This window comes from Triturus cristatus, chromosome 3_2 (assembly GCF_964204655.1).
Source record: "Triturus cristatus chromosome 3_2, aTriCri1.1, whole genome shotgun sequence".
In the NCBI taxonomy this organism is placed as follows: domain Eukaryota; kingdom Metazoa; phylum Chordata; class Amphibia; order Caudata; family Salamandridae; genus Triturus; species Triturus cristatus.
The window spans coordinates 228,980,479-228,996,407 of NC_140584.1; the positions used below are offsets into that span (position 1 = coordinate 228,980,479).

The 15,929-nt window shown below is 43.0% G+C and overlaps 1 protein-coding gene across 1 annotated transcript in view; it reads right to left on the reverse strand.

Moving 5' to 3' along the window:
* Positions 1 to 582: 582 nt before the first annotated feature.
* Positions 583 to 15,929, reverse strand: part of LRP1B (LDL receptor related protein 1B) — a 3,634,433-nt gene continuing 3,619,086 nt past the window's right edge. Inside the window, exon 92 of the mRNA XM_085647014.1 lies at positions 583 to 2,785. Within this exon, the coding sequence (XP_085503140.1) occupies positions 2,645 to 2,785 (141 nt within the window). The 3' untranslated portion in view covers positions 583 to 2,644. The remainder of the gene's footprint in view (positions 2,786 to 15,929) is intronic.

A 15,929-nucleotide genomic window follows, 5' to 3' on the forward strand; every position in this document is an offset into this window, starting at 1 on the left:
CATGTGATTTGAGTCACCATCACCTTTCGCTGTCGTTTCATCTTCTGCAAGCAAGTTGATTGCTCACTGTAAAAACTGGATACAATGCTTAACACCAAAAGTTGTGATGCCACTTCTCTATATACTCTAGGTGTTAGATTAGCTATGGGCTCACCTAGTGATTCCCATGGAATGCTTTACACTTAATTCTAAATCCCACAAAATGATGCGCTTCACATTCCACTGCAAATAATATCATTCTAACTACTGAAACTGAAAAACTGCATGAACCTCTTGCATTGATTCTTTACCTGGATTCTTGGTTAAGTCTCATAATTTAGTTATGTATTTCACTGCACATATGAAGATAGTAACACATAGATATGCTGTATTATGTTAACTCAATATCAATACATTAAATAAATAAATACGTCAACAACATAAGTTTTTATAAAGTATTCAACACTTCATTATAGAAACATAGGCCAAATTACTAGTATAACCAAAATGAAAAATACTGTTCAATTCGTAAATGTACTTAAACAAGAACCTGAAAAGTTTATGATATGCATTACATTTCTCAAGCAAATTGCACAAATATTACATAAGTAAAGACTATAGTGTAAAAAGGCCTCAATATGGCAAAGTTTAGAAATAGGTAGTTTGCATGCACATTGTACAACAAAAAGGTATATAAAACAGCTTTGTTTTCTTTTTTTCTAATGTTTGTAAAAAGAGAATAAAGAGCAATCACAAAGTTATTCATTTATTCGATTAACCCATGCTGACAGAAAACGTCAGGCATGTCTTCAAAATGAACCAAAGCACTCTATCATGTGAACAAGTCCTTTGTGCCTTTAAAGATATGTAAAGGATACTTTGTACAGTTAGCACTCCAGTATTTGATACACCTTTCTTTTTCTTTAAAAGGAAATTCATTTTCATTAATCTTATCAACAAGTGCAAAGAAAATTAACATTAATATTAGCCCACATTGACCTAAGTAGACACTTGACATTGTGTGCTCCATAACATATAATAAATGGTCAATTGCTGCAAATTGCGGGAACACAAGAATTATTGGGAACATTTTGATCTTGTTGAATCCCCATTAATTTCTAAACAAATACATGTTACTTTTCAATAAATCAACCCTGTTTTACTTACCTACCTAATGGTTATTCACTCTGTTGGACCTTTAACAACCTGACACATTTAAGATAAGTGCATTAAATCCAAATATCTTTTACAGATATTGTACAATGACCATTTTGGTGAAATAAATTTAACTGTTAGATACCACCAATGTGTTTCTGAAAAAATGTTCAGCTAATTGAAAGCGTTATTCTGGGAAATCATAAATGATTATAAAAAGAATGAAAATCTTACACTATTTATGAAAATGTAAAAATCAGATCTGCTTGACTTCTACAATTCATGAAAAATATTGTGTTGCATTTTTGTGAAACATTATTTAACACATATGCTATTCCTTATCCTGAAAATAAATGTGCGCTCTGGTAGTCAATCTTCTAACATTATTTATAATTTCACAATATTTAAGTATCTGTGTAACGTTGATACGTATTTGAGCAAGGTTTCTTCTATTCATTGGTATACTAGTTTGTGTCATGGATATATGACTCTGCATTACAGTGCTGACTTTATGTTTTAGTGTACTGTGCTTGACCAAGCATGTACACTAAAAGCAATGTCACTAAAAAGAAAGCTTATTGTATTTGCACACCTGTGTCCAAGTATAATTTGTTTCCCTGCCTTTGACCTGACCAGTTAGCCAGGACTGAAGTCCTTGGCACATTTCATTGTAGTCTTACTTTTTATAGTACAGCAGAAGGGTCAAATTAGATTCACTATTTCTTTGCAAAGTGTTTCTCTACCATAATGAATAGCACATGTGTTTTGTTTTCAATGAGCAGACAACCTCCGATATGCTGTGAAACAAGTCAATTGCTTTAAGAAGCAACCTTCAAGCCAATTTACGTTCAGCCTTATTGGTGCTTCAAAAATATTCTTTATCAATAAAAGTTACAGCATACAGTTGTTCAGAGTTACTACAAGTGCATTTGTTGTCTAAACGTTTACTAAATAATTCATATTTTGTTGTGAAAGATGTTTCTGTCTTTGATACAATGTGTTGTTGAATAATGAAAACTAGGTGTGATCTCCATTGAATTTGTATATATATTTTGGTGCTTGTTTGGATCACAGTCATCTACCAGCTGAGCATACTTTATTTAGTGATAGGCACAAAGACAAGAAGACCATTCATTCCTTCTTCCACCATTCGCAACATATCAATTTACAGAATATTCTGTATATATGTTAGACTCTTCCAAGATAATAATCCCAGCCCACCTAAGATGTGGTCTGAAATCAATTGCTAACATTCACACTACAAACAAGCAATCTTCTCCGCATATTTGTGGGCGTATCATAACAGCAGCATTTGTTTTCAATTATACTGTAGTGCAGTTTATTTATCATAAAAATACCATACAAATGGTCAATTAATAGTCATCAGCAGAACAGAAAAACAACAAAAAGAGGTAATGCTGATGCCAAAACAATTATAAGAGTGTTGGTACATAGAAAAGTAATCCTCATATTTTATACAATTATACAGAGTATAAAAGGTAACCGAAGATTATGCCACAGTCTCCCTTATCCCAGTTTCTATTTTCTTTGGAAGGAGTTCTTTTCTTTCGTCCACACTTGCTAAAGAGTTCCGACAATTTTGTCCATCCACAAATAGCTTTGCATACACTGGATTGGAGTAATTTGTTGGCTAATGAACAGAAAAACACAGAGGTAAAATGTCATAAATATTGTATTGTGAGCTTAAACAAATTAATTCATTTACATTAAAAATAACAAACATGACACACAATATACAATAATACAGAAATCATGCATTTACATGTTTACATCATTGATAACAGATAATACTTAATTGATAAAATCAAAATTTCAATATTACTGTTTTCAAATTATTGAGACAACAGCAACAATCAAAATGATCTTTCTAAACCAGAGAATGAGGGTGATGATTTGAAAATCAGTTTAACTCTCTAAGACAGTACTCTGACTATGTGCTGCAATGGTTTTTATCCCACACAGAAAACAAATGCAATATTGGCTTTTTTTTATAATATGTTGTTTAATCAGGTAACAACAGCAGTGCCACTTTTCACCATTTTGGAAATCTCAATCGCAAGATAGTTGGTTGGGTAGTTGAATGAGTTAAGCCCTTACTGCTGAGAATTGTATGTAATCTACAGGGCACAGATTAGATTGTTTACAAGATTTTCTGAGCTGCACTTCAAATCCCAGGTCGACAAAGTGTGTCCTGTTCGGTAACATTAATATTTTTTAATGCTAGAAAACATCAGATGTGAGTCCAGGAGTTTTGGTAAAGCATAATAAAACATGTTAACATGTTGTATAGTGTAATGGGAAAACGCAGTAACGTCCTTAGTTGAATGCCATATTCTGTTGCTACGTCATTCACAAATCAAACAGCAAATAGGCATCAAGAAATAATGGGAAACTTAGATTCCTGATCTTACAATAGAATGAAATAGTATTGTTTCTAATTTTGATTTATGCAACAAACACTTCTGCAGAATATTCCACTGGAAAATGAACATTTTGTTGGCATTTAAGGATTTGGTTAAAATATTTCAAGGAAACAGAAATAGTCTATATTTATACATTCTTTTATAAAATATACCTATGGCACTTGAAATTCTAACAAAATGTTTCTTATGGTAGAAATAGCTGCAGCTCCACCTCTAAAAATCAAGTGGATAACTGCATCCAAATGAAGTGGGTGTACCACAGGCTGTAGGGCAGGGCATCCTCCAATGATAGCTGTCCTGCTTGTGGCCAACCTCTAATTCAGTGGCATTCGCTTATATTTTCTTAGAGGGTAAGAATGTACTTTTTCAGTGCCACTGGAAGTTTAAGCCTCCTTATGTTTAAATCTTGATGCAGTTCCTCTTATAAATAGTATTTATATTCATAATACAAATCCCAGTATATATGTAGCACAGCACAAGTGCATCACTTTGATTGACAGTCAGGGTGATGGACCTGAATTGCCTTTGATGCATACTGCATTTTTTTCAAAACATAAAAACAAGCCAATGAGCTGCATAAATCAGAAAATGGGAATTGGTTTGTATGTGCTGATGAAATATTTAGCTCTGTGGCAATTGCTCTATCACTCTGCTTAGTTCTCCTATCCGCATGCACTGCTTGACTGTTCCTTCAGAGGAGTCATTGATGGTTTATTTATCAGTAATGTTAATGTATTTGGATACTTATAGTGTGATTTGTTCTGTTTTGTGGTTTATTTAAAGTGTAAAGGTGGAATCCAGAAAGACATTTTTTTTTAAATAGGAATTAGAATCTAATCAGTAAAGAGCAGACCCTATGGGAGTCAAATACAATGTGTAGAAATGCAGAATTAGTTTAGACCTTATGCTTAATTTCATGGCATTCCACATCCTACAGTCCTGGACTAAGTGATTTGAAGACCCTGTAGTTCCATGAGAAGAGCATGGGTTTTCCTCTGTACGTTTACGAGATGATGAGCTTTTCTTCAATTCATGAATAGTACCAAATACAAGTGTTAATATCTGCTCTTCCCTTTAGCTTGCAATCCTAACCAGGAATAGAGTTGTTCAAAAGTACTGTATATATTAATCTTGCTGGCTTATACTTTCATGAGTGTAGCTATGAGAGTTGTAAATGCCATAAGTAAGATAGTTTAGTATTTTTCTTAGTTTTACCCATTTTGCCTGTATATTTTGATGGTTAGTGTGGGTGGTACCCATTTTGAAAGATAGGCTCCACCTGCTTATAAGGTTTTATTACATACATAGGGCACATGAAGATTATCGCAATTTATTGGAGCCCTTCCAAAAAGGCATTTGTACTGATTTGGATTACATAAAAATTCACGTAGTTTCTAAATCTGGTTGCTTGTGTTTATGATTCTTAGATGTGTATGTCGATCATGTGAGCGTGCATGCATGCATGTTTGAGTGTGTGTGTGCACACACAAAGTAAGTGTGAATGTGAAGTTGTGTGACATTGCAAGTGTCCCTATTATGCTCATCTAGGTAAAGGCCCTCCTGCATTCCTATTATACTTGTTTTCAGAAACAGTGAGGTAATTTTGTAGGGTTTGGATTTTATGGTGTACCTGCAGGGTTCTCTTTAGCTAGAGATCCTCTCATCACAACCTCTTTTGACTATATTTGTGTGAGGGGTATTTTTAATGCAAAATTTCCTGATAGGACCACAAACAGTAAATAATTTGTCTTCCTTCTTTCTTCAGACTCCCTGTGTCCATGGTGTGGTGCATCCCATTTTAGTTATGTAAGAGACTTGAAACAATACATTGATATAATTTAAACGCTTCCTCTAAAGTTTCCGGTCTAGGAGGGATGACTACATATTTCTTATCTTTCAACATCTTGGCAAAATAACTGAGTTGTGTGTTCTGTAGGAAAGACTACTGGGGTTATTTATTGTTGGTTTGTGAGCAACCAAGTTGTGTGAGTGGTTGAGGAATCACCTCTGCCTTTGCTGTAGAAGATTATAAACAGCTGTATTATGATTTCCATGCCATAACTGCAAGCCATGTTGTGTGAAACCTGACAATTCTGACAGCTCTAAATGAGGTGGGAGAAAATAAGTCTTGCAGGGAACTACAGCTTTACAAAAGTTCTCCCATTTCTCCAAACTCTAAATCATACCCCAGGTATCTCTCTGGATTGAATCTGAAGGAGAAACACATAATTAGCCTCACAAAACACTGCAACTGTCTTTTTTCAAGGTCACAGAGATCTCTACAAATTCAGTGCAAGTGCTACTGTAGAATTATTTCAAAACACTTCAAACGCATCCCTTTTTTCAGCTGGTGGATATGTTTTCAATTACAAAGTTGACTGAGGGATGTCTTCTGTTGATCTGACTGATCTCATCCCCTGTTATTTCAATGGAAGCTTCAAACATTTAGGAACTGAGGGCCAGATGCAATAAGAACTGGTTGCAAAATGCTGGTCACACTTTGTGACTAGTATTTTTAGGACCAGTATGGACATTTGTGAACCAAACTATGTACTAAAAAGGTGGGTTTGCCAAATTACCAATTGCTAGTGGGTTGTAATCCAACCTACCTCATGAAAGTTAATGATTAGTTTCATTTTTTAAGAGTAGGCAGTGGCCCATAGGACTTTTAAAACATATTTTCGGCTACCTTCACACAGGGAAGAGGTTCCATTGGTTACCCCTTCCTGTTTGTGAATGGATTCCCATGTTTTGCGACAGAATTTTTTTCTCAAAACATTAATACACACCAATCAATTCAGTATTGGAAGGGATGCCTAACATGGCCCTTTCAAATACAAACTTGGTGCTGGGTCACAAACCCTAAATTCGATTCTGTAACTTGGAATCAGGTCATTTAAGACCGCAAAAAATACTTTGTACATCTACCCCTGATACAACTAAGTCTAACAAAGTTTATAAAAAATTACCTACTGAGAAGAAATGTGGGGTAGTTTAGACCTTGACAAACAGGATGACTTTTCTAAATCAGTGGTTGGCCCACACTGCTAAACTTGTGATTCCCCATCTCATTTAGAGGAGTAAATGATAGGTTTCTGATGGAAGAGCTCAACTGGCTCTGTCATCAGAAACATTTGACCAGTGGCTCATTCTCCACAAATATGTGCTTCCTACAATGCATAAGGTCTGCTCTATTTAGGGTGGCCTTCTAATGCATAGTTTAGCTGCTTGAGTATGCACTGAAAGGCACAGCATCCTAAACAATGTATCATATGAGATGTATATAAATCCCATCACATCAGGATAATTTATTTGTGTTTCAGAGACAGAGCAACTGGCCACCATAATGTGGTGCCAGAGTAGCATTACATGTGTTTCCAAAAGTTCTCCTGCCTTATCAGAAAGAGTGCCTGTAGCAAAATGATCCCAACCAAGCCTGCATGATCTCTAAATCTGGTGCTGTACTAGTTGCCCATAGGCAGAGCTTCTGGAACAGATTATGGCACCAACAAGCATCAATGCCCCCCATATGAGTTATTTTTATCGTGTCCGGCAAGATTACAGATTAACTCAAATTCTGCTACAGTGCAGTGACACTAGAATTGCTTAACAACAAACTTGCCTCTGCCGTTTTGGATTCCTGACGACACTCTGTGAAACTTTGTCCACGCGTCCTCGCGTCCTCGCGTCCTCGCGGAACCCGCTGCGCGGGTCCCGCTTCGCAGAGGGGTGCTTTCCTGGGCTGAAGCTGCTGCGGGGGTACACCAGGGGCCGAGGGCTGCGAGCAAGAGGGCTGGGACTCCATTTCCCAGGAGCCCCAGCAACCCGCGCCCGCTCCACCTGGGCTGCTCTCCCTCCCCGCCCCGCCCCCAACGACCAGGTGAATTAAATACCGGCTTGCCCTGCAGTTCGTGGGACCTTCCAACAAACTTGCCTCTGCCGTTTTGGATTCCTGAGGACACTCTGTGAAACTTTGTCCACGCCTCGCGGAACCCGCTGCGCGGGTCACGCTTCGCAGAGGGGCGCTTTCCTGGGCTGAAGCTGCTGCGGGGGTACACCAGGGGCCGAGGGCTGCGAGCAAGAGGGCTGTGACTCCATTTCCCAGGAGCCCCAGCAACCCGCGCCCGCTCCACCTGGGCTGCTCTCCCTCCCCGCCCCCAACGACCAGGTGAATTAAATACCGGCTTGCCCTGCAGTTCGTGGGACCTTCCAACAAACTTGCCTCTGCCGTTTTGGATTCCTGAGGACACTCTGTGAAACTTTGTCCACGCCTCGCGGAACCCGCTGCGCGGGTCCCGCTTCGCAGAGGGGCGCTTTCCTGGGCTGAAGCTGCTGCGGGGGTACACCAGGGGCCGAGGGCTGCGAGCAAGAGGGCTGGGACTCCATTTCCCGGGAGCCCCAGCAACCCGCGCCCGCTCCACCTGGGCTGCTCTCCCTCCCCGCCCCGCCCCCAACGACCAGGTGAATTAAATACCGGCTTGCCCTGCAGTTCGTGGGACCTTCCAACAAACTTGCCTCTGCCGTTTTGGATTCCTGAGGACACTCTGTGAAACTTTGTCCACGCCTCGCGGAACCCGCTGCGCGGGTCCCGCTTCGCAGAGGGGCGCTTTCCTGGGCTGAAGCTGCTGCGGGGGTACACCAGGGGCCGAGGGCTGCGAGCAAGAGGACTGGGACTCCATTTCCCAGGAGGCCCAGCAACCCGCGCCCGCTCCACCTGGGCTGCTCTCCCTCCCCGCCCCGCCCCCAACGACCTGCCCACCTCCACCACAGCTATAAACTAACGCGTGAGTACCGCTGCGCGGGAGCGCGCCGGGAGAAGCCCGGGACAAGGGCGGGACCGTCTGTGGCCGTCAGGGGCCAAAGGAGGCCGGGCTGGGCCATACCCCTTATCCTTTCCACCCAAACTCTGGTTGAACTCTGCTTGTGCATAAGGTGATGCCCTCACCTGCAGTACGTGAAACTCCAGCAAGGGAGGGGGGTAGCAATACTGGGACGCTGGACAATTACTTCAAACCCGCCAAAGGAGATGGGGGCAAAGAAAACTCCCTAGAGAGACGTAGGGCGGACCGTCGGCGATCCATTGAATCAATGAAGAGTAGACCCCTGACTGAAATTATCCCGTATCCTATCTCTCAAGAGGAGGGTACTCCCCCCAATAGCTTGAATCCGACGACCCTTGAGGACTTCCCCCTCTTACTTCGGGAAATCCCAAGCACCCCTGGCATGCTGCCTGAAAAAGTCGCAGACACAACTCCACTCTTGTCATCTGACACTCCAGTTAACCTGGTTATCCAATCTCCCCCCTCGAATATAAATAAGAAGAGCAAGCCAAAGCAAAGTGTTGTGGTGGAGATGCACATGCCTCCACCTAGCAAACGCAGTAGGAAGTCCATGGGGGGGCGGGGGAAAACCAAACTATCTCACCTAGATTTTGGCAAAAAACATAAAAATGCACTCCAATCTGGGAAGGACAATGAGACTGCGCCTATCGCTGTCCCCCCCAAAGATCCAAGCCCCAACACAGCTGCTATTAACAGCGATCCAGTGGCCAACACATCCAACACAAACCCCCCTCTCACATCTATAGGGAGTATAGAATTCTTATTTCGTTCCCTCTTGCAGCCTATTAGTGACAGCCTGAAAAAGGTTGAGATAAGGCTGACTATACTAGAGACATCCCTAAATACCTTAGTTAGTAAGCAATCCAAGAATGTGGGACCTCATCTCCCTGTAGGAAACGCCCCTAAAACAGGAGCTTTACAGGGTACCAACATAGTCCCCTCCCGGGGTGCTCCTACTGCTCCCCCCCCTGCAGCAACTAATGGCTATTCCAGTCCAGCCACCGCGTAATAATCCAACTTATAGGCCTTTACAACCAACAGACTCTGCCCCTCAAAGCTCTCAGACAGGGACCAATGATGGCCTCCCTGAAGCTGGAAGCACCCTCCTTCTTCCCCCGGGGCGACCAGTCCCAAGACCACGGAGACCAGATCTGCCGCCAGAAGCTAATAATCTAACGGTGGTGTTAGCAGGTGCTCCTCAACTAAGAACTGGCGAAAATGAAGATTACCAATCCCTAAAGAAAAAGGTGATCAAGTGGCTAAATTGGAACCGACCATTACCATCTCATTTTAACAACGAGATTATTATGGTTAGAAGGGTCCCTTGGCTAGGGAAGACCAGAAAAACAATAATAGGGGACTGCATTCTGGTAACTTTTAAAGATCCGGGCACCGTTTTGCATATTTGTGAAGGAGTAAATCGTTCATTGGATTCCACCATCCAGACCCGCCCAGTATCCTTTTTCTTCCCTCCTATTCGCATGCACTATGCTCCTATGCATGACGAATGGATAAGGGTGGAACGTAGACGCGGACACAAAGCTTATGCACAGCACCCTAACTTCCAAGTGCCTGATACACCCTATTTCCACTTCAATCGTTTTAACTGCTTGAACAGCTTGGATGGGGTTGACTGACTCTCTGCTCACAGCCCAGTGACTCTGGATAATGGCACCGACGGATTTCCTGATCCATCTCCCCCGATCGCTGGTAAAATTCCTGGTCTATTGAATGTCACGGTGACCCCGGACAATGGCTCTTGCAGACCCTCTGATCCACTCGCCCGTAGTGCTGGCAATGTTCCTGAACTATTAAATGGTCCAGAGCTCCTGGATAATGGCCCCTGCAGTCTCCCTGAGCCATCTGCCCCCACCGTCGGTAATGTCCCAGAACTATTGATCGAAGCGGCACCTGTAACCTTCTCCTCCAACCCTTCTGGCACGGCAACTGACACCTCCGAACACCTAAGGCTAATCTGCTGGAATGTTGCTGGACTGGCCAACAAACTGGGCGACCCGGACTGGGTAAATTACATCGAGTCTGGAGATGTATGTATGTTCCAGGAAACCTGGGCTAGAGAGAATTATGGTCATCAAGGCTACATGTCCTTTTCCATCCCAGCTAGGTGGGAAGGCAAGGGCCGTCCGTCAGGGGGGCTGACGATCTGGGTTGCATCTCATCTAGGCTGCACGGCAACACGGCTGCTGGCTAACTCAGAAGACATTCTTGTGGTTTCATTATCCTGGCCTAACCAAGCCAAACTTGTGTTAATTAACATCTATTCTAGGCCAGTGGGAATTGCAAAGGAATCACCGACCATAGATGAACTTACGAACTTTATATCTGAACTACCGAGTGATTCATTTTATGTGGTGGGAGGGGATTTTAATTCTCATTTTGAGCCACTTCCTGGTCTTTGGGAGGGGTTCTCATCGGAAGAAGAGGCCAGATGGGCAGTCCCCCCAGTGGAAGCTCCCCCCCCGAAGGCTTGGACCCCACTTGCGTTACAAATCACAGCTCTAACCCTAAAGTTCGGAATCAGAGCCTGTAACGGGCGAATGAAATCAGATATACCCAGTAAAACCACCTACAACAGACTAGGAAGAGAGTCCCGCCTGGATTATATCCTGGCCCAAATAGCGAAGTGGCCGACCATTCAGGATTTTAGGGTTATGGAACGGTCAGATAGCGACCATAATGCGCTCGAGCTCGACCTGGTCACCCCTGGCCCTCATGCTCCTGTGACCAATGTAGAAGGGAACAAACCTGCGCTTCTCCTGGAAAATAGTAGGAGAAGAATCAGGTGGGAGCACTTGGTTACAAGTAAGAACAAACTCCCCATGCTCTATGACGGGATAACGCCCGTCTTGGAAACTGTGGGGAGTTTGGACAACGAGGCAAGCAATAATGATTCCCGGGCTAAATTGTACAAGGCTCATGAGGACCTTATAAAGGCTGTGGCCCCTCATCTCTCTAGTAGTTCACGAAAACCTAGACAGGGGCGACAAGGCAAAACAACATGGTATAGTCCGGCATGCAGAAGGGCAAAAGCAGAACTCCTCAGACTTATTAAGGAGGGACTAGGGGGGGATAGCCTAAGACAAAGCAGGCGGGCTTACAAGAAACTAGTTACCCACGCTAAGGCCGAGTGGGAGGAAAATCAGTGGGAAGAACTTAGCAAGGCCCTAGCGACCCAAAACCAACGTCTGTTCTGGAGGATAGTGAATGGGGGGTCGGGGCATCTTCAATCGGCAATAGAGCCCAATATTGCCCCAGGGGTGTGGCAGGCTCACTTTCAGTCTCTTTACAGTTCTGAGCCGGGAGAATCTCCTACTGTCACCGAGGTTGGTTGGCCAGGCTATGAAGGAGAGCTGATAACGCTGGGTGAGGTCACCGCTGCCATCTCAGGTCTTGCTTCTGGAAAGGCGCCAGGACTGGATGGCTTACCTGGGGATATGTTCAAACAGGAGCCCATTGTATGGGCCCCCTACCTTACTGCCCTTTTCAATGGAGTTCTAAGCGGCATGGAAATCCCTGGTACTTGGCTGGGGGCAGAGGTGGTCCCTATCTTTAAAAAGGGCTCGCCTCTCCTCCCGGCCAACTACAGACCCATCAGCTTAATCGACGTAGCACAGAAGCTGTTTGGCAGGGTTTTGCTGAATCGCCTCCAGGATTGGATGGAAGAGGTGGGTGCCCTTAGTCCCTATCAGGCGGGATTTAGGAAGGGGGTATCCACAGTGGACCAGGCTTTTAGGTTGAATCTCATCTATTGGAGGGCAGCAATATTCGAGGGCGGCAGTCTGTACACAATTTTTGTGGACTTACGGGCCGCCTTCGATCTGGTGCCCAGGGGAAAACTTTGGAGCGTTTTGGCAGAGATGGGCGTCCCCCCGGACATCCTAGTAATCTTACAGAGGCTTCACCATAATAATTATGCCCGAGTGAGGTGTGGGAGGTCGGGGGAATTGACCGATAGATTCCCCGTTGACCGAGGGGTAAGGCAGGGTTGTGTGTTGGCACCGACCCTGTTTTGCCTCTTCGTCAACGGGGTAATCGCCCACCTAAATGCCACCGATTATACTGACGCCCCCAAACTTAATGGCAGCAGGGTGCCCGCAATCATGTTTGCGGACGACACCCTGCTGCTATCTAAAACCCCCATGGGGATACAGAGGATCCTTGATTCATTTGTAGCCTTCTGTACGGACAGAGGGCTAGAAATCAATGCGGCCAAAACTAAATTCATGGTTTTAAATCCGAGCCAAAAATTGCGGCCGAATCCGCAATTGGGAGTAGCACGGCTCGAGAGGGTTGTCACCTTTGAATATCTAGGTGTGACTCTCAATGAAACCATGACTTGGGGATCCCACCAGATTAGGGCGAACCTCAAACTTACACAAATTACTGGGGGTATCGCCCGGATGATGACCGGCTCCTCATACCGCCCGCTGGGGGCCCTAATTCAGATATACAAGGCCCAGGCCAGGGGAGCGATCATGTATGGGGCGGAACTGTGGGGACACACACCATGCCATAGCCTGTCATTAACAGAAAACAAGTTTATAAGACAGATAACCGCGCTTCCCCCCAGTACCCCGCTCCTCCCCTTGAGGCTTGACCTCGGTCTACGACCATTATCTGATGAAATAAGCCTGAGACCAATAGCCTTCTGGCGTAGGTTGTGGAGCAGTAATGATCTTGCAGCATACAGGGCGGAACTGGCAGAATTATTGAACCACCCAAAAGCGCTCCGTATCCCCTGGGTCAAAAACATCCAATCCACCTGCATGGAACTAGGGCTCCCTGACTTATGGACTGACCCTGCGAATGCCGCACTGAATATCTCTAAAAGGTCCCTGACTAACGTATACCACGAACGCAAATTAGCTAGGGCCCGAGTTACCCAGGCAGAAGGGTCTCTATCCTCTGTGTTTTTCCAAAGCAAGGACCTTTATAGGTTTGAGAGGGTACTGGATCCTATCTTTCCGGTACTTGCTAGGAAGCTGTTTCTCCAATGGAGATACGGCTCACTGCCCTTTCGGTCCTTTACAAGTACTTGGTCATCGCCCCCCACTACGACGCAGTGCCCGGCTTGTGATGCCTTGGAGGAAACCGATTTACTCGTGGCCTTCTTCTGCCCAGCCTACAGGGCAGCGCGGAAATACTGGCTTCTTCCCTTGATTAGGAATATGGGCGGCAGGGAATATGCTCCAATGTATAAGATTTTAAAATCTGATCTCTCTGGTCCAACTGTCCTCGCATTATCAAAATTTCTTACTAATGTTTGGCATACGCGCAACCGCATTTTAAAGGTGTTGGGTCCCCCTTAAAATTTTAGATGCACAGTTTTTATTGTATTTTTAACATATGTACTTCCAATGTTTTAATGTTTGGATTTATTGTGATTGTATATCTGTATTGTTTTTCTTTTATGGCCAAATGGCCGAAATAAAGATTGGAAAGTAAGCTTAACAAGTCACTATAATTAAATAACATGCCAACTCACTGCAACTGGTTTCAAAAGTAGAAAACTCCACCATGTAGCCAAACAACATTCACTTTAAATACTGCTCAATCCTGTGTTTTTAGCTATCTTGTCTGCACCAACTAACTGCAGAACCAAATTCTTTTTTACAAAGGAACAGTACTTATGAGGCTTCTCCATGTAATAGGTCTCATTTTGAGTTGGTTAGTAATGCTGATTTGTGGATGAAATTCAAAATCCAAAGGGAGTTGAAACAGGAGAATCAATGGTGTATCCACCTCCACCTCAGAATTTAATATCTGCGCCACAAACTAGAAGAGTATACACCCAACTCTAAATCAGGCCCTATTTATTTTGCATTGAAAGACACCTATGATGAAAGCATTGACCAAATGCATGTTTAAATTATGTCCATGATTACATCCTTACGTATGCAATTCATAATATTTTAATAGGATGTTTATACTGGTTAACCTGCTTTTGCATTCAAGCTGTTTGTTTAACTCATCATAATTGTGAAATGTTATGGTCTAATGCTCTATTACTATATTTCATCACTGTATCTTTCCTCATACTTGATTCTGAATCTATCTTAAAAAAATGTATTTTCTAAGACATATCTTATAAAGCATGTGTTCTTCAGTTTTGCACACAGAAAACCCACTCTAATTCTCCATCATACCAATGGGATTTCTGCCAAAAACTGTGACTTGGTGTCTATGATATTTGATGGCTCCCTCGTTGTCTAACCTGCAGCAACTATCTGCAATTACAAATAAATTGTCCTTAATCATTGTCATATTGCAGCCATGCCAGCCTGTCTCAAGTTGGTGTTAACCTTGTCCTTCTGATTGTCAAAACAGTGCCTTAAGCAGTCTGATATTTCCCTTATACAATAGCATCTCACATGATAGAAGAGTCAAGCATTTGTATCACTACTAGAAGTAGCAGGTGTATCATCACTGCTGAACATGACGTGAGGAGACAGACATATTTGGCTTTAGATAGATCTAATACTCAAATGTTCCACTTAAAATTGGTACACAATATCAGGGATGGGAAGGGGATGCGGGGACAAAGTTGTCAGAGGGCTACTGCAAACAGACCAAGCAAGAGGTGAAGTGTGACATCTCAGATAGACATAGTGTAAATTAACAAACTGGTAACATGAGCATCAAGGAGAACAGCAGAAGACTGATGAATGAATCATGGAAGGTTTGTAGAGTAGCATAAGTCACAGTGATCCAAAGAGAAATACTTTATCTGCTTCCTAGTGAGTTAGCTAGAAAAACACACACACATACTGAAATATATTCACACACAAACATAATCCTCACAATGCTGTAAAAGCAAAGAACGCTTGACAGTGTTTGATGAATTGTGTTCTGCTATGTGCTAAAATGATGTTTGTGAAAGACCAGATCTGCACCAGTGGCCAGGGGTAGGTCTGTCACTGAAAAATACATCCACTAGCTAATGATACTTGTACTAGTAAAGTTAGTGGTCAGACTGTTGAGATTGTCATCAGTTCTTCTGTGTCTCTGCAGTTAAGTAGTTCTTGTGCAACACTGTGTGTTCAAGTGTGTAGGCTTTATTGGCTGAGAGCCCTACCATTTTTGACTATCATCTAACACAGCGTATGCATGTATGTGAACTTCCTATAGCATGAACCTAACCAAAAGGTTCAAAGACAAGCATGAAATCAACAAGAGATACAAGAGGTAGCTGGGTTGTAGCCTTTTTCTGCACTGTAATGTAGTGATGTTTAAAGAGGTGTACTATAATCTCTTTCCTGAAGTGTAACAGTGTTGGAGCTGTCTTTATGGATGTTGTTTGAGGTCCTTAGTGCATTGAGATAAAAGTTAAATTGCCTTGATTTTGATTTTTTTATACTTCCTAGTATGATGGTGTTCTGGCTGTGAGTGTATTGAGAAGCACCTTAGACAGTAAGCTTGTCAGCAAGATAAGCAAGGGTGTTGATTGTACTGGCTTTGTAAATGATACAGCTGGCTCTGAAGATGGTGC